The following is a 25,357-nucleotide window of genomic DNA, read 5'->3' on the forward strand; positions in this document are numbered from 1 at the left end:
ACAAGAAAACAGTATTAGCCAGGCAGTGGCGGCGCACGCCTTTACTCCCAGCGCCAAGGAGACAGAGGCAGGCGGATCTCTGTGAGTTAGAACCCAGATCTACAGAATGAGTTCCAGGGCAGCCAGAGCTGCTACACAGACAATCCTGTCTGGAAAAACCAAAAAGAAAGAGAACATTATTTCATCAGACCTGTTCTTTTTATATTCTTGTGACTTTACCTAATAAATACCCATTCAAGCCAGGTGGTTACAATCACGTCCAATCCCAGCTCTGGGAGACAGAAGCAGGTGAGTTCCAGGCCAGCCAGGGCTACATAGTGAGATTCTATGTCAACAAACATGGAACACCACCACCAACAAACAACATCAAAAAACCCAATAACACCAACCTATGCGCCCACGGCCACCTTTTTATTGAAGGTCATTTACTCTATAGAATCATATGAAAAAACTGGTAAAGCAATGCCTCATCAACTAACATCAGTGGAGTGGCAAAGTGCTTACATGATTTCTAAGTAAACGATTCCCCAAGCAGCCCCATGCTCTCCAGAGCACACTTGCTCACCAGCAGTGCACATAGCAGATTGCCCAGTGCGCATAACACCTGACAAAGTCTCTTCAGGAAGAGGTAGTGTTTTTCTACCAAGCCTCCTCCATCAGCAGTCCTGTTAGAGGAAGAGAACTGTGATTAGTTACAAGTCAACAGGAGCAATGAGTCCCCCAGGTGGAAGTTCTACTGCCTGAGCCTCACCAATACAATCTTGGTGTTTACTAAGGTCAAAAAACAACCGCAGGTCAGTCACGGTGGCACAGAGGCCTACATGCTGAGCCGGATGGACACCCAGGAATATACAGAGAGACTGTCTCAAAAACAAGCACACAAACAACTCAACAAGCAGGTATGGTGACACTTGCCTTTGATCCCAGCTGAGACCCAGGGAGGCCTTGCAGAGATTCTCAACATTGGGAAAAAGGGTATTAATGTAACAATTTCTTACACCAGGAACCAAATGTATAGAATAAAAAAAAGTATTTTATATCTTCAGCCAGCCAGATGGCTTAGCATGTAGAGGCACTTGCCTCCAAGACCAAAGATTTGAGCTCTATTCCTGGGACCCACAGGGTGGTAGGAGAAAACTGGCTCTCACAAATTGTTCTCTGACCAAATACATACCGTAATGTGTGCCTGTGCATACTTCCATGCAAATAAAAATAAATATAATTTAAAAAAAAATTCTGGTCAAGCATGGTGCATACATTTAGCCCTAGCAGAGACAGGCATTTCTCAGCATTCAAGGCCAGCCTGGTCTATGTACTGAGTTCCAAGGCTATACAGTGCCACAAAAAAAAAAAAAAAAAAAAAGCAAAACACAAATTGTCCCACTTCCCTAAGTTAATGAATTTAGGTCTGTAATTCATCAGAATTCAATAACTTTTCTTAAAAAACAGACAAACAAAAAAGTAAAAACAAAAATCCCACTACATTTTAATTTTTTTGGATTTTTTTTTTCTTTTCTTGTGACAGGGTTTCTGTGTAACTTTATAGACAAGGCTGGCCTCGAACTAATAGAGATCCACCTGCCTCTGCCTCCTGAGTGCTGGGTTTAAAGGCATTTATGACCAATGTCAGGCTCATTTTAAATGTTTTCTTTTGATGGTGAAAATTAGCCCGAGACAAATAAGATTATTCACACTAACAGCAGTAACAACTCATGTGAACTGCAGAAGCAGTAACTGAGACCCGGAGGCAGGAGAGGATGAGAAAATATGGCCCTCAGGGAAAACCAGAGACTGGAAGGATGCAGAAAGACAGTGTAGGGTGATAGCTTCCTTGCAGGATGTGCACCCTGCCTGCCTATTTTGAACCATAGCTTTTCTAACTGTGTGTTGGTGCGGTGTGTATCGATGAAGAAATGCACGTAGGACACCTCTGTGAATACATCACAGTTGCTATAGACTGAAGAGATGAGCAGGAACCAAAATGAAAGCCCAAGATGTGTTATTCATGTAACAAGATTCCTTAGAAAGAGATGCATTCTTCTTAAGAAAGCAAGTCAGGCTTAATGTCACAGTACAATGGTAGTAAGAGACCGCAAGTAATCATCTTACTTGTTACAACTCTTTCCATACTTGTCTTTGGGACTCAGACAAAAGCATCAAAGGTGGGCCGAGAGAGATGGTTCATATTCTCATTCATTCATTCATCTACACACACACACACATATGCGTGCAAAATGTAAAAACCAAAAACTGAAGGCAGGAAAAAACATACTGTAGGAAAAGAGGATTTGGGAGGACTTGAAGGAAAGGAAACTGGTCAAAATACAGTCTATGAAAAAAAAAAAACAAAAAAAAAAACAAAAAAAAACCATTTTCCAAAAAACTAAAGAAACAAACAAAAAAGCTGGGAGACAGAGAAACACTGTCTTGAAATACCACTAATAAACAAACATATAGACCATACTAGGTGGGTTATCAGGGGTACAGTGTTTTCTCAGCGTGTATAATGCTTGGCATTCAATCCTTTGCACCAAAATAAGCAAAACAGAACCAAAAAACCCACCACCCAAACTATGGGCTGGAGGATAGTATTAATAGTTTCGGCTCTTGTATAAGGATCAGAATTTGACTCTCCAGTACATCTGTAAAAGCTAGATGTGTGCCTGTAAACCTGGTGTAAGGGGAATGAAAACAGGCAGACTTTAGAGCTTATTGGCCAGCTAGTCTAGCCAGTGAGTAAGTTCTAGGTTCAGTGAAATGCTGGCTTAAAAGAATAAAGTGCACAGCAACACAGGAAGACACTGATATCAACCTCCAACCTCCATACACGAATCACCATTTATATACACACTACACATAAAATGAAAACAAAACAACAAAAGAACATCAAAACCCCACAACACATTGAAAGGCAAAGACTTACTGTGCAGCAGAGAGAATATAATGCATAGCAACATCTCCAAATAAGATCATCAAGGGTTTTCGGTCATCCAACTTGCCCTGGACCCAATTTTAGAAAACATTGTCATATATACTAACTATATATAGTACAAAAAAAAACAAAAAAACCCTTATACTACTGATATCTTCTATACCTCTAATTGACATCATAGTGAGCTTTAAACTTTAATTAAATATAAAGTGACAAGAATCATGGCTATTTCAAGGGACCATTAGCCTATTAAATTTTCATATATTATGCCAACAAGACCAACATTTCAGTGTTGCAAACTTTTCTCTGAAGGTATTGAAGGCAGCCAACTCAAAGGCTAAAATCCCCAACCCTGTGAACACAACGACACACAGCTGAACGGGGTTTAATACCTGGTGGTTTTAATGAGAATGTACTCAGGTATTTGAACACTTGGTTCCAGTTGGTAGCCCCGTTTGGAGGAGGAAGTGGGACCTTTGGGAGGTGCAGTCGCTGTAGGAAGTTGGTGTCAATGGGGGCGGGGGCAGGGTGGGGTCTCTCAGGGTATATAGTCTTTCCCTTTCTCCTAGTTGTCCTTTCAACTTCCTGTTCCTGTCCCCATGCCAGCTGCCATGATGGACTCTCATCCCTCAGAACTGTAAGCTAAAATAGACCCTTACTCGTCAAGCCACCTGTGGTCACTAATGTCAAGTGGTTACTCACTTTTCTGCTCACTGCAATGAGCAGACACTCAGCAGCTCCCAGCTGCAGCTCCTGCTCATTGAGAAGCAGGCACAGCGTCTCCAGCAGCTTACAGTTCTCAGCAACAATGTGATTCAGAGACACCCAATCAATGTAGCCCGCTAGCGTATTCAGTGCTGCGATGCTCACTCGACAGTTTGCTTTCGCCTGTGTGAAAAACACTTCATTATGAGGAACTGAATTAAAATCAATGTTCAAGTTCTGAAATAAAAATGATTTTTCAAAAAAAAAATGTTTCCCCATAATCATTACTGATAGGGAGCTCAAATTTCTTTCCTGATAATACAACCATTTCTTAGCATTCTCAGTACTGATCAATAAGAACATTTTTGGCAATTATGGCCATTTCATCTTCTTTCAAAAAGTCCCTACTGTCAATGAACCTCCAACTATAGCTAATCGAGGAAACAAGGCTGCGGCCATTAGAGGGCTGCGGCCACCAGGCACACCTATCCATACCTGAAGCCTTTAAGAAGGGTCCTTCCAACTCCACAGTGCTCTTACCTCCGCCTCCTGAGAAGCATCCGTCTTCTGGAAGAAAAGTATAAAGAACCCAAGGGTTGAATGAGGAAAAGGCACACAGTAACTCCTGTTCTCCAAGAAGGGATTGGGAGGGTGATGGTTTACAAAGATTCAACTTTTCTAGTTTGTTTTCAGACAAGGTCTTGATAGACAGCTCTGGTGTGCCTGGAACTCACTATGTACCCCAGATTAACCTCCAGGATTAACTTTCAAATGCCTTCGTCTGAACAATGACTTCTAAAAACAATAAAGGTGGTTAAGACAGTGTCTGTTCACTCTTTTCTGCAGAAACAAAAGCTTCTAAGTACAGAATACCACAGGCTGGAGAGATGGCTCAGCGGTTAACGCTGCTCTTCCAGAGGTCCTGAGTTCAATTTCCAGCAACCACAGGGTGGCTCACAATTATCTGTAATGAGATCTGTTGCCTGCAGACATACATGAGGGCAGAATACTGTATACATAATAAATCTTAAAAAAAAAAAAAAGGACAGAACACCACATCATACAGTGATGATTAATACACACTGCAACTGACTCAACCAAAAGAATATCATGATTTATCAGGACTGTACTGGGACTCTAAAAGGGTTTTGTTGTTTAATTATGTGTATGGGGATTTTGCCTGCATGCATGTTTGTGCACCAAGTGTGTGTCTGGTTCTTGAGGAGGCCAGAAGAGGGAGGTCACAGAGTCATTGGGAATAGATTTAAAAGATGACTGAGATGCCATGTTGGTGCTAGGAATCAAACCTCATCTTGAGTTTTGATACCAAACAGCATCTGCAGTTTTATGTGTGCTTCTTAGTTTTTGTAGACAAAGTTTTACTAACTATCCCCAGCTAACTTGAAACTCACTAGTATATGAAGCTGGCTTTCGACCTGCTTGCCTCTGCCTTCCCTGTGCGGGGAATGAGGAGTATGCCACCATGCCTGCCTCTTATATATTCTAAAAGAATATATTTTTTATTTTGAAAGGAATTTACATATAAACTCATTGCACTGAATAGCTGAGAAAATGGGTTAATTTCTCTCCTAATATTTACTAGAAATTTTGCTCTGGAAAGGTATTTTCACAAAAACAACAAACAAAACACCCCCAAACGAAAAAAGTTCAGGTCAAATTCCAGACCTTTGTGGTACCCAGTGGCATAGGTCTGTAATCCCAGGTACTCAGGAGGCTAAGACAAGAAGGACCACAAGTTCATGGCCTGTCTGGATGTTGAATGGGGTCAAGGACATCCTTGGCAACTTAGCAAGAACTTCACTTAAAAAAAAAAAAAAAAGCAAGAGTATGCTGAAGGTATAGGTTCATAGCAGACATCTTGCTTAGAACATAAGCAGGGTTTAATTTCCAGCTTGGGAAGATAGGACCTGGCGGGGAGGAAATCCATACCATTTGCTGGTACTTGTTTACATTTTCCTGAAGTTTGTTGAGCAGAAAACTGAAGATTCTTTCCATGTTCTGCGTTAATGTTTGCTGAATATCCCTTCTTCTTTGAGTGGGGAGTGTCTGAAAGGTCACTACATCCTCTGCCAATCGCAAAAGGATGAACATCACTAATTCCCTCTGCGTTTCCTAGGCCAACAGAAATAAGCTAATTAAACAAAAGCATTTTATTATGTACATTTGTCAACAGATGCCCTGCTATTGATAAATTGTGAACACTACTACAAAGCAAACCCTTACATCTATTCTAACCATAAGCAACAGAGCGAGCACACATGTACTCACATGACTACAAAGCAAACCCTACCTGTTCTCACCATAAGCACACACAGCCAGCACACACGTGCTCAGTGCAGCCAGTAGGAATGCGCTCCTTACCCCTTGTCTGGAGAGAGTGTCCAGCTCCATTAGCATGTCAGGCCAGTGCTGAGGCCATTCTCGTTTGATCATCTCTACCACAATTCTAGACAGAACATCTTTTATGTGGTTCTCCTCCTCCAAAATACTCAACGTTCCCTGAGAAAGAGAGAGAGAGAGAGAGAGAGAGAGAGAGAGAGAGAGAGAGAGAGAGCAAAAGAGATTACGAAGACTGTAAGCTCAATTCGAGACATAAAAGCTGGGCCATAAAAACACAGAAGCCTTGGATTTAGAACGTAAGCCAGTTGGCCCAGTATTTGCTGGGGCCCTGGTTTTGGTACCCAACAGGACAGAAACTGAGTGTGGTGGTACACACCTGCAATCTCATACATGGGAAGTAGAGGCAGGAAGGTCAGGAGATCAAAAGGCACCCTGAGGCAGGGAGATGGCCCAACAGGTAAGCCTGCTGACTTGGGTTCAACTCAAGTAACCCGTGGTAGGAGAGAAGCGACTTCTGAAAGTTCCCTTTAACCTCCATCAGTGTGCTGTGCTATGTCTATGCTTGAGTGTACACACACAAAGACAGAATATGTGTCTCTCTACATGTCAACTTCATTCGAGGCGGGTTGAGGAGATGGCTCAGTGAGTACAGGTGCCAGTCTCCATGGCTGACAACCTCAGTTCCATCCCCAGAACCCATGTCATGAAAGGAGAGAATGGATTTCCTCAAGTTGTCCTCTGACCGCCCAACCCATGACACAGTGTTCAGGCCACACCCAACCCTCTAAATAAATGTAATTGAAAGGAATTTTCAAGTACAACACTAATCAACAGGTCTCCTCTGAACCTAAACCTGTTTTCCATGTATGAGTCACTCGTCCTACATTTCCATTGATCATGTGTTCCCACTTAAAATATAAATGAAGGTTTCAAGAGCTAATAACTGGCCGTCACCGGACCAGGAAAACACAAACTGAACAGGCTTTCATATTGCTTCATGTTTTTGAAGACCACAGTGGAATACAGAAATAAGCTATGCAATGGGAAATTGACAGACCAGGAGGGCATCGAGGAGCACTATGGTCCAGTAGTTCTTTATTAAAAGAGCAAGATCAACTATCACTGTCTCCCAAGAATTTAAACTTTAAAACAGATGATCCATCATTACTAATCTCTGTAGGACCAATCAGTTACAAGTCTTAACCAGCTAAAGTAATCATAATTTTGCAAAGCTTCTTTTTCCTATTAACATTATTACAAGGCCAGGTTGGTAGTGCTTGCCTGTAATTGCAGTACATAGGAGAGTCAGAAATTCAAGTTTATTCTCAGCTATCCTGGGCTTCAAGAGAACCTGTCTCAAAAAACACCCCTACTAAATATGTAGGTATCCCCCTTTTCATACCCTACGTGATGGAAAAAAAAAAAAAAAAAAAAAAAAAAAAAAAGGACAGGCCTGGTGGTTGATGACTGCAGTTCCAGCATGTAGGACTGCTGTGAAGTGGAGGCCAGTGTGGAAGAAGGATTGAAGTCCTAGCTCAACATAAGGAAAGGCTGGCCAGTCACATTGGCGCACACCTTGAATGCCAGCACTCGGGAGGCAGGGAAAGGAGGGCAGTTTGAGACCATCCAGAACCACATAGTGAGACCAACTAACTAAAAAGGACATCAGTTTATAGCATGTTTGACACTTTAGTAATGAATGAAACAAACCCACTACATCACATGTATCAGAGTAGTTGAGCTTAGATAAGAAGGAAAAAGGGGGCTGGAGAGATGACTCAGTGGTTAAGAGCACTTGGCTGCTCTTCCAGAGGACCTGGGTTCAATTCCCAGCACCCATGTTGTAGCTCACAACTGTCTGTAACTCCAGTTCCAGGGGATGTGACATCCTCATGCCAATGCACATAAAATTAAATAAATTAAAAGAAAAAAAAATTCAAAGTGAATGGTGTTGCAATCATCTAATTTACATCTAAGAATCCTAACTATTTTGAGAAAGGTCTCTATGTAGCTTTCACTGTCTTGGCACTCATCATGTAGACCAGTCTGTCCTTGAACTCCAGAGATTTGCCCACTTCTGCCTCCCAAGTGCTAGAATAAAGGGAGTGTGCCACCATGTGTGGCTACATCTAAGGATTGTGTTCACTCATTTGCTAAGAATCTTCAGTCTTCTCTGGTCACACTGTCTGGCCTCTGTGGAAGCCTTGACCTTTCACACAGATGTCTAGGAACACAAGTCTCCCAATAACCCATTGCTCACTCACATTTGCAATTAGCTCCATGACACTGTTCTTCAGATAAACCTTCTCCAATCGAGACATGCTGTTCCATCGGAACCTGACCACCGAAACAAAATCGACAAAACCACGTCAGAAGTCTTTTCTTCATAAGAAAATGTTTCCTGCTTTACAGTTTGCTGGAAGTTTCATTAAGAAATTATAATTGGCAGGGCGGTGGTGACACACCCTTTAGTCCCAGCACTTGGGAGGCAGAGGCAGGCAGATCTCCGTGAGTTCGAGCCTAGCCTGGTCTATAGAGGGAGTTCCAGGACAGCCAGGACTGTTACACAGAGAAACCCTGTCTTGAAAAAACCTAAAAACAGAGACTGAATTATACTTTTGGCCAGAACAGCCAAGGCTTCATAGAGAGACTCTGTCTCAAAACAAACAAACAAAAAACAAAAAACCATACACTTTTGAGGCTAAGAGGCATCTCAGTGGCTAAGAAGACTTGGGTTTAGTTCCCAGCACCCATGTTGGGCAGCACACAAACACCTGTAAGCTCCACAACAATCATGTCTCTGTATCTGCACTCATAAGCACACACCCACACAAGTACACATTACTTTAAAATAATAAAATCTTAAAAGCATTCTTGGTGCTTGAAAGATGGCCCAATGGTTAAGAGTACTTGCTGCTCTTGCTGAGGACCTGAGGTTAGGTGCCAGCACCCACATGGCAGCTCTGATCACCATCTGTAACTCCAGTTCCAGGGGATGCAGCACCCTCTTCTGGCCTCTGTGGGTACCAGGCATGTACATGGTGCACACACATAAAATAACTAAGTTGATCTATTTAAAAATTCTACTGTTGATTCTGTACTCTTCAGAGAACGGACAAAAAAACCAGAACATTAACAACAGAAAAATTTTTGAGATGCTTTTGTGCATTAATTAGCATTTACACAGGATTTATGTCATAAATCAGCTTTTCTCTTTGATTCTGTTGCTAGCCCAAAGGCAAATATCCATCTAGCCATCTACAATATCCATGCTTTTCAAGAACAAAAATGTTTTTCTGTTTCTTTTTTAAAATTTGTTCTCTTGATACAAAGTTTCGCACTGTAGCCCTCTATCCTGAAACTGTGTAGCTTATGTGGGCCTGAATTTGTCACAGTTTTCCTGCTTCAGTTTCTCAGTGCTATAAGCATTGCAAATGTAAGCCACCATGCCTGGCTTGTTGGATGCTTAACATGTGCAACACACTTTACATAAATGACTTAACTGGATGAAAAGTAAGAATCCTGAGCTCTGTTCTTTCCTGTCAATGGAAAAGCACCTGTGTAGGTCATGAAAGGGTTTTAGAGTTGCTCTCTTCAGCAGACTGCAGTGGCCAAGAGCTCCTTACTTGACAACATGTTCCAGAATCTGAAGGCCAAAATGTCTGACGATGGCAATCTGTGTTATTTCAGCCAGCCTCAAGCCACACGGGACACAGATAGGGCACTTTTCTTTAAACTCTTCACAAAACTGGAAAGAAGAAAAGTTAATATTTCCATGGGGAAACATGAGAGAATGGAGACTAGAAGCTCTAAGAAAATTCCAACCTTAGCTGATTGTGTGCAAGTTACTGGGCACTGAACATTCTGTGTGCTAGGCTCCACCACTAAACTGTATCCGTAGCTTTCTCTCTCTTTGGTGTATGTATGCAATGTCCTCATGTATGTGCACACACATGTAGCTGGGCAAGGAAATGAAAGCCAGAGACTGAAGCTGAATGTCTTTATCTCTCAGCTGTTTGGAGAACCTGGAATGTGATTTGGCTAGACTGGCTAGCTAGCAAATTCAAGGATGTGCTAGTCTCTTCCACAGGTATGCTTGCATAGCACCCAGGCATAACACCCACTTCACCTTCTAAGCCATCTGGCTACTTTTTGATAGAGGGTCTCCCTAAATTTCTTGGACTAGTCTTTAACGTTTCCTGCCTTAATCTCCCGAGTATCCTGGATCATAGGATTGTGCCACTAGGCCTCTCTTTTTAAGTTGCAAATTCTAGATTAGTATTACTAATCCACTTTGACAGTAAACAAGTTAACACTAAAAAGTAGATCTAAAAGGGTGGAAAATGTGTTAGCGATATATCCATACAGGTGGAATGTCAACCCCTAGAAATGGCTTTAAAAACTCTGGGTGACAAGAAAAGACTGTAAACAAGCCAATGTGTGTGTCGTCTGAGTTTCGGTCACAGGCCTATTCAGGATCACCAGTATTCTATTTCTGTGCCTGTGTAAACTCTTCACAATAAAATAAACAAGGAAAACACAGCTGTTTGACTCCAAACCCTGTATGACATACATCTGTATGACGGTGCCCACTCTGTTGCAGGTATTAGTATTCCCAAACAGCAAAACCTGAGCTAGACCTTGGGGCAGAGCACCTGGGACTCAAGAAAACTATTTCCAGGAAATCAAAGTACCCCTGTGAAAATGCAAAGCTAGCGGTCAACTCCTCCTTGCGCAAAAATAGCCGAATATCTCACATCTACAAACATGGGAGGAGTATTACAAACTGGCCAGAGATGCCCGAGACTGGAAGCATGTAAGGATGTAAGAAAGGGGATACTCGGGGATCTGAAATCAGCACAAGTCTGGAATGGATCAGCAGGCAAGAATGAGGGTGTCACTGGGGGCATAATTTGCACGTGCGCTCCCAGAACGCCAAGCAATGTGGGGTTTGCCCGGGCGTCAGAACGAGCGCAGCATAAGGTAGTGGAGATCATGGTGTGGTCTCGAGTGAAAAGAAGTGAGGAGTGGCCAGAAAGGCCACTGAGATATGACTAGGGAATACGCAGCAGTTAGGGATCCTCGAGTGCGCGGTAAAGACAGGCGCGCAAGCAAGAGAAGACCCAAGTGGGACGAGGTGAGGAGGGCCGCGCGATCAGAAGACGCCGTCCCCACCGGGAGTGGGAGGTCCACGGGCCGCACAGGCGGGAGACAAACTGAGTCTGCAAAGGACGCAGGGGAAGCCTGGGATAGGGGTCTCGGGGCCGGCCCAGGGCGCCAGGACCCCAGCTACCTTGAGGGCTTCCAGCCGGTAGCGCTGGGTGGAGCTGGGGTCCATCATGACCGTCACCGCTTTCACTAGCTCCTCGCACAGCGCGTTCACTTGCTCCATCTCCATGGCTAGAGCCGAGAACAGCACCGCCGTCCCGGGAGCACGAGGCGCACACGGCTCCCCTGGCGGGACCACACGTTGATACCAGGCCGCGGCGGGCTGGGGGCGGGGAACCGGAGGAGGAGCGTGAGCACCAGAGGCTGGAGCTGGGGCGAACCCAGCGCTGCGCACGCGCCGGACCCGCCACCGCGCATGCGCGCCCGGAAGTGGCGGCTCAGGGCGCCGGCCGTGCCTGGCTGGGCGGGGCGGGGCACGGAAGTTCCGCGGTGCGCAGGCGCGTCAACCGTCCCCCGCGGCGCGCGCGGGGCTGGACTCTGCCTGGGCTTGCAGCGGGGCGCAGACTGTCAGGTTGTGCGCGCTGTTGCTCTGCGGGATCCTGGGGCTACCCGCCCTGTTCTCCGTCGTCACGGCATTAAGTCTCTCTCGGATCCACTGACCTGCTCCCGGGAAGGCGACGAGATTGTCTAGACGCTGTCATTTTCCCTCCAGTGCAGTCAGCCGCGGCATCGCTCGCTCTTGGCAGTTTTGACAGGCGTTGGCCGCCAGGGTAAGAACTTTAAAACACGGGCGGGAATCGCTGTGTGGGATTGGCTGTTGGTTTTACTTGTGAAAGACCCCCACTATGCATATTGCCTGCTTGAGCTGCTCTTGCCGGGGTCAAGTTATGGGAAAGTACATGTGGGAACCAGATGTTCTCATCTGACGGCAACCACAGGATATATGTGGTCTACAGCTTGAGCCAAAACAAGGTCAGCAGAACAATATCAGGGAACAGAAGCCCGCCTTTTGCTGCCCAAACCCTATATAATCCCCTGAAATTCTGGCCTGGGCGCGCTCAGTCTCCCGAAAGACTGAAGCATCCACAGGTACCTGTGTGAGCAATAAATAGCCTCTTGCGCTTGCATCCAGTGGTCTCTGTCTCGTCTCTCGGAGCAGGGAGTCCTCTTGGATGACCCAAGATCACCGGGGTCTTTCACTTGGAGTGACTGAGGGTACACTGGGACGAAATGGAAACATGCTGGGGGTGGGCAGGGGAGGGGACAGCCCTCAAACTCTCAAGAGATAGAATCATTTTCTTGTAACTTAAGCCTTCCTCTGTACATACTTTCTTGCGTGTGTTACTACACGACCCACTCCAAATGTGTTTTGTACAGAATGGAATAAACCGAAATATTTTAAAACGCCTCCCGCTACGCCTCTGGGAGCCTGAGGTAGTAGGATTGCTTCGGGTTTGAGGACAGCCTGATCTACAGTGAGACCCTGCTTCAAAAACAAAACCCTAAAAAGGGGTGGGGGGTAAACTCAATGTAATCCTTCGGAAGCAAAGTTTCAGCACTGCGTTACTTTTTACAGCGATACATCCATTAAATACAAAACGAATACATAATCTGAAAGGCTTAACAGCTTCATTATTGTCATCTTGTGTATGTTTTATGAGGTGTTTTTTTCTACTTAGTAAAATGTTTGCTGCCCTTAAATCACAGCTTCTTGTTTTACCTCTGATATTTATAGTCCCTGTATTGATTGTGACATCGTACTTGCCATTTTTTGGCTTTATTTGTTTCAGGATAACAGAAAATCCTTTTCAAAACAAAGGGATGCCTGACTTAAGGGTTTTTAACCTAAGATCACTTTGTTTTAGGTGTGGTTAGTTGGACGTTTAGGAGTTAATGCTTTGAACATTGAGATTTAAATGTTTTTTTTTTTTCTTTACACTAATACTGTGGTTGTTGTTTGGCACAGTTTTCAAGGTGAATGTTCATTTGAAAAATGTAAGTTACAGTTAGGTGCTCACTCAACTGTATAACCTGTTTCTTGTATTTAAGTCATGAATTTCCTGTGTTTCTCTGAAAGTATTGTTTATGATAGGCCGCTGGCATGCAAAGCTTCTGCATACCGGGATTGTCTTGAGAACCTTTAAAAGGCATGATGCCATGGCAATGATGGCATGTACTTGTCCTTCCTTCCTTCCTTCCTTCCTTCCTTCCTTCCTTCCTTCCTTCCTTCCTCTCTCTCCCTTCTTTTTCACATTCCAATGCCAGTCCCTCCTTCCTCTTCTCCCACTCTCTCCTCCTGCCCCCTCATCCCACCTCCCTTCTGCTCCTCAGGGAGGGTAAAGCCTTCCCTGAGCTGTCAACTAAGTCTGTCCCATCACCTAATGAGGCAGGAGCAAGGTGCTCCCCCTTCCCCAAGTCCAGACTGAGCAAGGTATCTATTCATAGAGAATGGGCTCCACAAAGTCAGTTTATGCATAATAGTTAGAGCTTAGTCCCACTGCCAGTGGCTTATTATACTGCCCAAGCCATACTGTTGTCACCTGCATTCAGGTGTCCTTGTTCAGTCCTATACTGGTTCCTCAGTTGGGGGTCAGTGATCTCTCACTATATATACAGGAGGGCTACTGAATTTTTTTTTTTTTTTTTTTTTTTTTGATAATCTTGTATCCTGCTACATTCCTGAAGGTGTATATCAGTTGTAGGAGTTACCTGATAGAATATTTGGGGTAACTTATATATACTATCATATCACCTGCAAATAGCAAAGTTTGACTTTTTTCCTTTCCCATTTGTATACCCTTGATCTCCTTTTGTTGTCTTGTTGCTCTAGTTAGGACTTCAAGTACGATATTGAATAGATATGGAGTGGACAGCCTTGTCTTGTTCCTGATGTTGGTGGGATTGTTTTTAGTTTCTCTTCATTTAGTTTGATGTAGGCTGTTGGCTCGCTGTGTGTTGCCTTTATTATATTAAAATGTTCCTGTTATCCCTGACCTCTCCAAGACCTTTATCATGAAGGGATGTTGGATTTTGGCAAAGGCTTTTTCAGCATTTAATGCGATGATCATGTGTTTTTTTTTTCTTTCAGTTTGCTTATATGATGAATTACATTAATGGATTTTTATATGTTGAACCATCTCTGAGATGAAGCCTACTTGAACATAGTGGATGTTTCTAATGTGTCCTTGGATTCAGTTTGCCAAATATTGAGTATTTTTGCATCAATGTTCATGAGGGATATTGGTCTGTAGTTTTCTTTCTTAGTTGTGTCTTTGTGTGGCTTGGGTATCAGGGTAACTGTAGCCTCATAAAAAGAGTTTGGCAATGTTTTTTCTGTTTCTATCGCGTGGAACAATTTGGGAAGTATTGGTATTAGCTCTTCTTTAAAATTCTTGTAGAAATGTATGCTGAATATGGTCCTCGCTCTACTTTTTTTTTTGGTTGGGAGCCTTTTGATGACTGTTCTATTTTTCTTAGGGTTTATAGTTCTATTTTATTTTAATCTGGTTTTGATTTAATTTTGGTATGTGGTACTTATCCAGAAAATTGTCCATCTTCTTAAAGTTATCCAATTTTGTGGAGTACAGATTTTTGAAGTATGACCTGATGATTCTCTGGATTTCCTATGTCTCTTTCTTTCTTTCTTCCTTCCTTCCTTCCTTCCTTCCTTCCTTCCTTCCTTCCTTTCTTTCTTTTCTTTTTTGAGACAGGGTTCCTCTGTCCTGGCACTCGCTCTGTAGACTAGGCTGACCTCGAACTCACAGAGATCCTGCCTCTGCTTCTCAAGTACTGGAATTAAAGGCGTGTGCCGTCACCACCTGGCCTTTGTTTCTGTTTTATTGATTTCAGCCCTCAATTTGATTATTCCCAGCCATCTACTCCTCCTGGGTGAGCGTTCCTTTTTGTCCTGGAGCTTTCAGTTTTCTGTGAACTCATTAGTGTGGGATCTCTCCAGCCCCTCTATGTGGGCATTGAGTGCTGTGAACTCCCCTCTTAGCACTGCTCTCTGTGTGTCCGGTACGTTTATGTTATGTTGTGCTGGCGTTTCCTTTGAATTTTAGGAAGTCTTGAATTTCTTTATTTCTTCCTGACCCAGTGGTGATTCAATCTTGCATTGTTCAATGTCCATGTGTTTATGGGCTTTCTGAAATTAGTGTTGCTGTTGAATTCTAGCTTTAAGCCATGGTGATCTGATAAGATACACAGGGTTATTCCAATTTTTGTGTATCTGTTGAGTGATGTGGGATAATGCTCTTGTTCACTGTAAAGATTTGTCACTCCTATTGGTTTAATAAAACGCTGATTGGCCAGTAGCCCAGGCAAGAAATACACATAGGGCTATCAGGCTAGGAGAATTCTGGAAAGAGGAAGCCGCCACAGCCACACACAGATGAAGTAAGATGAGAATGCCTTACCGAGAAAAGGTACCATGCCACATGGCTAAACATATGTAAGAATTATGGGTTAAGTTGTAAGTTTGTTAGTAATAAGCCTGAACAATGGGCCAAACAGTTTACAATTAATCTAAGCTTCTGTGTGTTTATTTGGTACTGAAAGGCGATAGGATGGGCAGAACAGAAACTTCCATCTGTAGTTGAGGTTTGCTTTGTTACCAAGTATGTGTTCAATGAAGGTTCCATGAAGTGCTGAGAAGAAGGTATAGTCTTTTGTGTTTGGGTAAAATATTCTATAGATGTTTGCTGAGTCCATTTGAGTCATAACCTCTGTTGGTTCCCTTATTTCTCTGTTAAGCTTGCGTCTGTCAGACCTGTCCAGTGGTGAGTGTGGTGTTGAAGTCTCTCACTGTTAGTGTTGGGGCCTTGATGTATGACTTAAGCTTTAGTAATGTTTCTTTTACAAACGTGGGCACCCTTGTGTTTGGGGCATAGATGTTCAGAATTGAGATTTCCTGTTGCTGGACTTTTTCCTGTGATGAATATGAAATGGCCTTCTTTATCTCTTTTGGTTGATTTTGGTTTGAAGTCTATTTTTTTTAGATATTAGGTTAGCTACACCCACTTGTTTCTTAGGATCATTTGATTGGAGAATTTTTTCCCAACCCTTTACTCTGAGATAGTGTCCATCTTTGAGGTTGAGGAGTGTTTCTTGAATGCAGCAGAAGGATGGATTCTGTGTTCCTATCCAACCTGTGTCTTTTTATAGGTGAATTGAGTCCATTTACATTAAGGGATATTAATGACCAGTGATTGCTAGTTTTTGTTGTTGTTGTTAATTGTGTGTGTGTTTCCCTTCTTTGGTCTTTGTTGCTGTGAGATCATCTATCTATTAGATGCCGGTGTTTTAGTGAAAGTTGATTTCCGTGGGTGAGAGTTTTCTTTCCTTTTAATACTTTCTGTGGAGCTGGGTTTGTAGATAGGTATTGTTTAAATTTGGTTTTATCATGGAATATCTTGTTTTCTCCATCTATGGTGATTAAAAGTTTTGCTGGGTATATTATTCTGGGCTGGCATCTGTGGTCTCTTAGTGTTTGTATAATGCCTGACCAGGGCCTTCTGGCTTTCATTGTTTCTCTTGAGAAGTCTGATGTTATTCTGATGGGTCTGCCTTTGTATGTTACTTGGCCTTTTTCTTTGCAGCTCTTAATAATCTTTCTTTATTCTGTGCATTTTATGTTTTGACTATTATGTAGTGAGGGAACTTTTTTTGGGGGGTACAGTCTATTTGGTGTTCTGTAGGCTTGATCTTAATAGGCATTTCCTTCTTTAGGTTGGGAAAGTTTTCTTCTGTGGTTTTGTTGATTATATTTTCTGTGTCTTTGAACTGGACGTCTCCTTCCTCTTTCCCTATTATTCTTAGGTTTTTGTCTTTTCATGGTGTCCCATATTTCCTGGATTTTGTGTTAAGAATTTTTCAGGTTTTCTTTGACTGATGAATCATATCTTCAACGCCTGAGATTCTCTCTTCCATCTCTTGTATTCTGTTGTTTATGCTTGCATTTGTGGTCCCTGATCTTGGACTTGTTTGATTGTTTTTTCTTGGTTTTCTTGGCTTTCTTTAAGGGATATACTGATTTCCCCCCCCCCCCAATTTTTTTTGTTTTTCTTTTCCTTCATATCTTTAAGGGGGATTTTCATTTCCTCTTGCTGGCGGGATGCGGACAGGAGAGCAACCGGGGGAACTTGCTGGTGTTCATCTGTCTAGGTTGTAAGTTATTTCTCCCTGAATAAACATCTGTTTGGCCTATTTGTTTATCCTGACCCTTATTTAACCGCAGTAGTCTCAAACATAAAGTTATTTTAAGATGCTTTCCTTCTGCTTCATCTGCGTTGGGATGTTCAGGTCTTGCTGTTGCAGCACCAGTAGCTTCTGGTGGTGCTGTATTGCTCTTTATGTTGTTGAGTGTACTCCTACCTTGCTGTCTACCCATCTCTTCCTGCAATCAGTGTATGTGAAGCCTGTGCTGCAGGGGGTCCCTCTTCCTGCTATTGATGGAGTTGGAGGCTGTGGCTCTGGTGATGGCTCCTCAGGGTGGAAGCAGGTCCCAGGCTCAGATGTTCACTCCTGGAGGTACAGATGGGACCACAGTTCCGGTGACTGATCCTCCAGGTGGAGGCAGAGTCAGTTCTGGTGATTGCTCCTCCAGGTAAATGTGGGGCTGAGGTTCTGGTGGTCACTGCAGCAGCAGGTATCTCTTACTGAGAAATGTCAGTGGATGCTGGCTGGAACACAGGTTCTCTTTCTCAGAGGAACTTCTTTCCCCACTGCTGGAAGCTCGCTGCTCCCTGAGGCTCAGGCCTCTCTCTTGGCATGTACTAGTAACCTCAGCATTTAGCAGGAGGATCAAAGAGTTCTAGATCATTTGCAGCTACAAAGCAAGTTTTGAGGTCAATTTGGCTACATGACACTGTCTTTTAAAAATAAAGGGGGAAAGAAATAAATAAAAGAACTACTCCAAACAAAAAAAGAAATTGCACAAATAAGAAATCATTGAACATCACAAAGTAGTCTATTGAAGGGTTCTTGGTTAATGAAAATTTGCAGAGAAACAGAGTATTTACATAGTATTATATTATTCTCTTCATTTATGTGTATTCTTCTTGAAACAGAATTCTTTGTATGTAGCTAAGGCTGGCCTTGAACTTAAAATCTTATTCCTTAGCCTCTTGAGTACTGGAATTATAGAAGTGTGCCACCATCTCTATATACACATGTCTTTTGAAAGTATTTCAAAATAAACAGTTTGCATGATGACAGTTGTAGCAAACACCTTTAGTCTAACCTGGTCTACATAGAATATATACTGTTTGGAATTAGAGTTGTGGTCTTGTTAGAGGAGCTGTGTAAGTGGAGTTTCCCTCTCCCAGCAGCTGCTTCACTAAAACCAGTCAGTCTTAATATTAATTATACATGCTTAGCCAATAGCTAAGGCTTGTTACTAGATAACTTACATTTAAATTAATTCTCTTCTCTCTCCCTCTCCCTCTCTCTCTCTCTTTCTCTCTCTCTCCCCCCCTTCCTCCCACCCTTCTCTTTCTTTCTTTTTCCATTTTGGTTTTTCGAGACAGGGTTCCTCTGTGTAGCTTTGGAGCCTGTCCTGGAACTAGCTCTGTATACCAGGCTGGCCTTGAACTCACAGAGATTCACCTACCTGTGCCTCCTCAGTGCAGTGCTGGGGTCAAAGGCATGCACCACCACCATCCAGCATAACACATATTTCTTATCTATGCTTTGCCTCATGGCTCATGCCTTGTTATCTCATTTTCTACACACATCCTGCCTCCTTGGTGTCTGGCTGGCATCTCCACTGATTTTGCCTTCTTCCCTGACTCATCTGTTTCTTATAGCCTGAATGCCTGAATAATAAAAACCCAGAGATAGATCCTGGGGTTCAAGATGAAGATCAGAAGAGCAAAGCAGCCAAGCCACTAGTGAGTTCTTACCTCTAGCAAGGCTGAGACCACAGAGGGGCAGGCGATCCTGTCCTCAGTGGGACAGCACACTGTAGTGCTCTCCACCAAACCTCAGACGGCCCTGAGACTGCACTGAGCCCCTGCCTTATAGTCCTCTCTGGTGCTGGGATTAAAGGGTGTCGTCTCTGGGATCAAAGGCATGAGCTCTGTTTCTCTTTTAGACTGATTCCCTCTCATGTAGCCCAGGGTGGCCTTGAACTCACAGAGATCCATCTGCCTCTCTCTGGAGTGCTGGGATTAAAGGTGTGGCCACCACTGCCTGTGCTCTGTGACTGACTAGTGGCTTAGTGTCTGTGTGGCTGACTGGTTAGTGGCTTAGCTGTGCACTCTGATCTTCAGGCAAGCTTTATTAGAACACAAACAAAATATCATTATAGTTTCTGGCTGTCCTGCCTATACTTCCTGCCTGGCTACTGGCCTGTCAGCATTTTATTAACCAATGAGAATAATACGTATTCACAGTGTTCACAGTGTACAGAAGAATCATCCCACAACAGAGCTGTGTCACTGGGGTGAGCTTTGAGGTTTCAAAAGTTCACACTAGGCTCTTTTCTCTCTGCCTGCAGATTAGGATGCAAAGCTCTCAGGTGCTGCTGCCTCATGCCTGTCTGCTTCCTGCCATGATGATCAGGGACTATCCCTCTACAACTCTAAGACATCTCCCAGTTAAATGCTTTTTTTTTTTTTTTTTTAAATAAAAAATTGCTTGGATCATGGTGTCCCTTCGTAGCAACAGAACAGTAACTAAGACAGGTAACTTTTGTTTATCTTTTGTGAAATATCTATTTCTAAGAACCAATAGCCAGGTGTACTGATGCATGCTTGTAATCCCACCACTTGGGAAGTAGAGGCAGGAGGATTAGGAATTCAAATAGATTCTGAGCCCAGTGAAACTGTATTTAAAGCTTTAACTATGTATTACCTTCATAAAATTGTACTAGCTTATTCCCCTGTGAGCAGTAAATGAAAATGCCTTTCATTCTTGTTATAGCTCATCCGTCAGAATATAGAAATATAGTTGTTATTGCTTTGAGACAGGATCCCACTGTGTAGACCTGAAGATCTGTCTGCCTCTGTGTGCTGAGTTCAAAGATATGTCCCTACCACACATGATAGAAATACAATGGGGGTCTTTTTGCTTTGTTTTTTATTTTAGATTAAGTATATTTCTGTTTATAAAATGTCTTCCAGAAATAAATGGCTACTGGGCAGGATCGAGTGGTTGCTCTTGTAGATATGGATTGTTTTTTTGTCCAAGTGGAACAACGACAAAATCCTTATTTGAGGAATAAACCTTGTGCAGTCGTACAGTACAAATCATGGAAAGGTGGTGGGTATGTATTATTGATAGCACTGTGTGTGTGTGTGTGTGTGTCTGTGTGTATGTGTTGTGCATGTGTATGCACATGTATCTGATTCAGCTAGGCTGGCTAGCCAGCAAGCCCCAGGGATCTACCTGTTTGTGCCTTCACAGACCTAGGATTAAAGGCATGCACTACTGTACCCAGCTTTTCCTGGGGGTCCCAACTCAGATCTGCTTGCTTGCATGGCAGACACTTTGCTGACTGAGCCGTCTCCCCAGCCCCTCTTAGTATTAAGAAATGTTTTGTGTGTGTGTTTTGTCCACATCTATGTCTGTGCACCACTTGCATACAGTACCCACAGAGGACAAAATAGAGTGTTGGATCTGCTGGGACTGGAGTTGATGATGGTTGTAAGCTACCATGTGGGTGCTGGGAATCAAACCTATGTAAAAAGAGCAACCAGTGCCCTTAGTCCTTAACCATCACCCCAGATGGAAACTCAGTGGTTCTATTCTAAGTCTTGTTTTTAAGATTTCTGAACTGCTGTGTCTGGGATTGAATAATAGCATCTGTGGTCACAAAATTTCTAATTTTATGTATTTATAGCATATTTCTGTTTGGTTTGTTGTTGTTTGATTTGAGATCATGTAATATTTTTGATTTTGTTTCCCCCCCCCCCAACTTTAGAATTATTGCAGTGAGTTATGAAGCACGTGCATTTGGGGTCACTAGAAACATGTGGGCAGACGATGCTAAGAAGTTATGTCCAGATCTTTTACTGGCACAAGTTCGTGAATCTCGTGGGAAAGCCAACCTCACCAAGTAAGCAAAAAACATTGTAAAGGAGCATAGAGGAGTTAGGAAGTGTTTTGTGGGTATGGGAGTGTGGCACAGTGGCAGAGCGGTTGCCTAGCATTCATTAGATCCTAGGTTCGCTACGAAGGACATTAAAAAAAAAAGCTACAAGTAATACTCATTACTTATAGCTTGTTGCTCCTTGCAGTGTACTCGATAAACTATTGTTCAAACAAATATGAAATATTTTTGTCAGCATCCTGTGTCTGAGTTAAATATTTAATGTGTACTTCAGTGACAATTTTATTAATTGCTTTTGACTTCTTGCCTTTAAGGAACCACTTGTTATTTTCCTTGTTTAAAAATCAACCATAATGAGTAGGTAAAGATGGCTCAGTGTTTAAAAGGAGGTACTGTTCTTGGAGAGGATCTGAGTTCGGTTCCCAGCACCTACCCTGGGCAGTTCACAGCTGCCTGTAGCCCCTGCTTCAGAGGGATCCAAGGACTCTGGCTCCTGAGAGTACTTGCATTCAGGGTCACATATTACACACTCACCCCATCCACATAATTTTAAAAATCAATAAAATCTTTTTTTTAAAAACTCTGTCAGGAGGTGGTGGTGCACACCTTTGATATCAGAACTCAGGAGGAAGAAGCAGGTGGATCTCTGTGAGATTGGGGCTAGTGTGGTCACAAAGCTAGTTCCTGGGCAGCCAGAACTGCTACACAGAAAAGTCCTGTCTCCAAAAACCAAACCAACCAACCAACCAAACAAACAAACAAACAAAAAATCGGTTATTATGGGGTTGGTGAGATGGCTCAGCAGGTAAAGGCACATACTACCAAGCCTAAGAACCCGAGTTTGTACCTGAGACCCATATGCTGGAAAGAGAAGCAACTCATGCAAGTTGTCCTCTGACACACATGCAAATGTGCACTTACACATGATGGATGGATGGATGATGGATAGATAGATAGATAGATAGATGATAGATAGATAGATAAATGATGGATGGATGATGGATAGATAGATGGATAGATAGATAGATAAATGATGGATAGATGGATGGATGATGGATAGATAGATAGATAGGTAGATAGATAGATAGATAAATGATGGATAGATGGATGGATGGATGGATGATGGATAGATAGATGATGGATGGATGATGGTAGATAGATGATTGATAGACAGACAACAGAATGAATGAATGAATATTTGTTATAATTGAACCTTCTTCTGGGCCAGTGAGGTGGCATTTGCCACTAAGCATGATCTGAGTTCAGTATGACACACATGGTAGGAGAGAACCAACTCCCAAAAGTTGTCCTGTTACCTACACACGCATACATGCATGTGCATCTACTGACACAAGCATGCTAAAAACATTTTAAACATACAACTGAATGGTCTAGAGAGATGGCTGCTCTTCCAGAGGACTGACCCAGGTTCAGTTCCCAGCACCAATATTGTGGCCACAGCTCTCTTTAACTCTAGTTTCAGGGAATCCAAAGACCTTTTCTGACTCTGCAGACACCAGACACACATGGTACATCTACACATAGAATGAAAGTAAATGTGTAGGCAGCAGGACACTCTGGAGAGTTTGCTCTGGTTAAGAGTACTTGACTTAGGGGCTGGAGAGATGGCTCAGAGGTTAAGAGCACTGGTTACTCTTCCAAAGGTCCGGAGTTCAATTCCCAGCAACCACATGGTGGCTCACAGCCATCTGTAATTGGGTCTGGTGCCCTCTTCTGGTGTTGAAGCAGACATGTAAGCAGAGCATTGTAAACACAATAAATAAAAGATTGCTTTAAAAAAAAAAAAAAAAAAAAAAAAAAAAAAAGTACTTGACTTAAGTAAAAGCCTTTAAAATTAACCTGGCAGTGGTGGCGCATTCCTTTAATCCCAGCACTCAGGAGGCCGAGGCAGGTGGATCTCTGTGAGTTCAAGGCCAGCCTGGCCTACAGATTGAGTTCCAGGACAGCCAGGGCCACATGTGTGAAGTTAGTAGTTTTTCCATGGAAAGTTGAGTCAAAACTGACATGTCAGTGGGATATCTAGAATTGTTAAGAAGAGGTAGGGAAAGAATTGAATAGACTCAAAGGAAATCACTTTATTGTTTTTCATTTTTCTTTTTGTTTGCAGTTCTGCAACTTTATTTGACATTAAGTGGGTTAGTTCTCATCCACACTGACTCCATTTTTGAATGTGGTAACAGGCACATAAGTTACCAGTATTTAGAGCTTATTTGGTGAGTCCTCGTCTTCATTACAGTTTCTGGACAAACATACACAAATATGATATGGAGCATTCCCTTGGCCCAGACAGCTTTACTGAACCTGGTGTCAGTGTGTACATCTGGAGGCCCCATCTCCTTCATTGCAAATTTCTGGATTTCTTGAGCACCTGAGGGGCATGCTTCGTGAGCTCATTCCGTGAATGCGCCTGTGAATGCTGATGGTGTACTCTTGGGCTACCTCCCCATTGATGACAGATGACCCTTCTTATTGCCACCCTTCTTTGTGGGAGTCATTTTCCTGAGCCCAATTTGAAAAGGACAGGGGCCACCTTATTTTCCTTATTTTTTAAATTTATTTTTATTTCATGTGCATTGATGTTTTGTCTGCAGGTATGTCTGTGTGAGGATGTCAGATCCCCTGGATCTGGAGTTACAGACAGTTGTAAGCTGCTGTGTGGGTGCTGGGAACTGAACATGGATCTTCTGGAAGAGCAGCCAGTGCTCTTAGCTGCTGAGCCATTTCTCCAGCCCCTGCTTTTTTAATTTTCTTTTTTTCCAGTTGAGCCTGTCTCTGCAAATTTGAGGTTAGCTCTAGAATCATAGACTTGTATGGAGGTAGGCACAAGCCCTAGTCATTATAACAGTCCTGTCTTAGTCAGTATTCTGTTGCTGTGACAGACACCATGACCATGGTGTCTTTAAAAAGAAAGCATTTAATTGTGGCTTAGACTTTCAGAGATTTATTAGACTTTTATCCTCATGGCAGAGAGTATGGCAGCATGCAGCTCAGAGTTCTATGTAGGATCCCAGAACAACAGGAAGAGGCAGAGACACTTGGTCTAGATTGAGCATTTGAAACCCCAAAGCTGACCCATAGTGACACACTTCTTCCAACAAGACCACACCTCCTAATCCCTGTCAAGTAGTGCCTCTCCCTCATGACCAAGCATTCAAATGTATGGACCTACGGGAGCATTCCTATCCAAACCACAAGTCCTTTCAAGGGAATAGCTCTGTTCACTCTTAAGATTATTTCTACGTAGGTGCCAGTACCTTAGACTAGTCTGGAAAGCCTATCTTTATAGTGTTTTGGTGTTTTGAATTTTGTTTTTATTTTGAGAGACGGGATATCATATATCCAAGGGCAAGCCTTGAATTCACTCTGTAACAGAGGATGACTAACTCCTGAACCTCTTTTCTCTACCTCTTAAGTGCTGGGATTACAGGCCTGCACTACCATGTTACGTTTTCGAAATGGTGGGAATAGAACCCAGGTTTTTAAGGATCTTAAGCAAATACTCTACACTGATCTACATCCCCAGCTCAAAAGAGGTTAAATAATTTAAATTCAACAACTGAGTAGAAGGCAGAAGATTCACATCTATTCAGATTCGAATATCTACATTCCCCACATTACCTGTGTTGTACTGTATGCTATAGACATCAGGCTTTGACTTGGGACTTGAAATATTTCTGAATTGACCTGTGAACTAAAGATACAGCTTTCTAGGAGTTGGTGGCACACACCTTTAATTAAGCTCAGCACTCAGGAAGCAGAGGAATCAGATATCAGTGAATGCAAGGCCAGCGTGGAGTTCCAGGACAGCCAGAGCTGTTACACAGAGAAACCCTGTCCTGAACCAGCCCCCCCCCCCCTCCAAAATCATCCAGATTGTTGTAGAAAACTAGCTATTTGGCTAGAAGAGCCATTTATGGCTTATCTTAGTTTGCTTTCTATTGTTGTGATAAACATTGCCCCAAAGCACCTTGGGAGCAAATGGTTTGTTTTGACTTGCATCCCAGGTCCATCACTGAGACAAAAGTCAGGGCAGGAACCTGGAGACAGGAACTGATAGAGACCATGAAAGATTGCAAGACCACGGCTTACTCTGCATCGTTCACTCAATTTGCTTTTTT

At 42.9% G+C, this 25,357-nt stretch overlaps 2 protein-coding genes across 3 annotated transcripts in view; one reads left to right on the forward strand and one right to left on the reverse strand.

Moving 5' to 3' along the window:
* Xpo5 (exportin 5) overlaps positions 1-11,564 on the reverse strand; it is a 35,250-nt gene extending 23,686 nt beyond the window's left edge. The window contains exons 1-9 of the mRNA XM_051204660.1: positions 11,292-11,564; positions 9,625-9,746; positions 8,263-8,335; positions 6,020-6,157; positions 5,588-5,770; positions 4,178-4,204; positions 3,635-3,820; positions 2,924-3,000; positions 566-665 (exon numbers count right to left, since the gene is read on the reverse strand). Coding sequence (XP_051060617.1) covers positions 566-665; positions 2,924-3,000; positions 3,635-3,820; positions 4,178-4,204; positions 5,588-5,770; positions 6,020-6,157; positions 8,263-8,335; positions 9,625-9,746; positions 11,292-11,396 — 1,011 coding nt within the window. The 5' untranslated portion in view covers positions 11,397-11,564. The remainder of the gene's footprint in view (positions 1-565; positions 666-2,923; positions 3,001-3,634; positions 3,821-4,177; positions 4,205-5,587; positions 5,771-6,019; positions 6,158-8,262; positions 8,336-9,624; positions 9,747-11,291) is intronic.
* Polh (DNA polymerase eta) overlaps positions 11,009-25,357 on the forward strand; it is a 35,820-nt gene continuing 21,471 nt past the window's right edge. The window contains exons 1-3 of one of the 2 annotated variants that reach the window (XM_051204650.1): positions 11,009-11,135; positions 20,290-20,432; positions 21,090-21,224. In XM_051204650.1, coding sequence (XP_051060607.1) covers positions 20,296-20,432; positions 21,090-21,224 — 272 coding nt within the window. In that variant the 5' untranslated portion in view covers positions 11,009-11,135; positions 20,290-20,295. Of the gene's footprint in view, positions 11,136-20,289; positions 20,433-21,089; positions 21,225-25,357 lie in introns of those variants that run through there. The other variant, XM_051204651.1, reaches the window with a different exon arrangement.

Source organism: Phodopus roborovskii, unplaced genomic scaffold (genome assembly GCF_943737965.1).
Source record: "Phodopus roborovskii unplaced genomic scaffold, PHOROB, whole genome shotgun sequence".
Classification (NCBI taxonomy): Eukaryota; Metazoa; Chordata; class Mammalia; order Rodentia; family Cricetidae; genus Phodopus; species Phodopus roborovskii.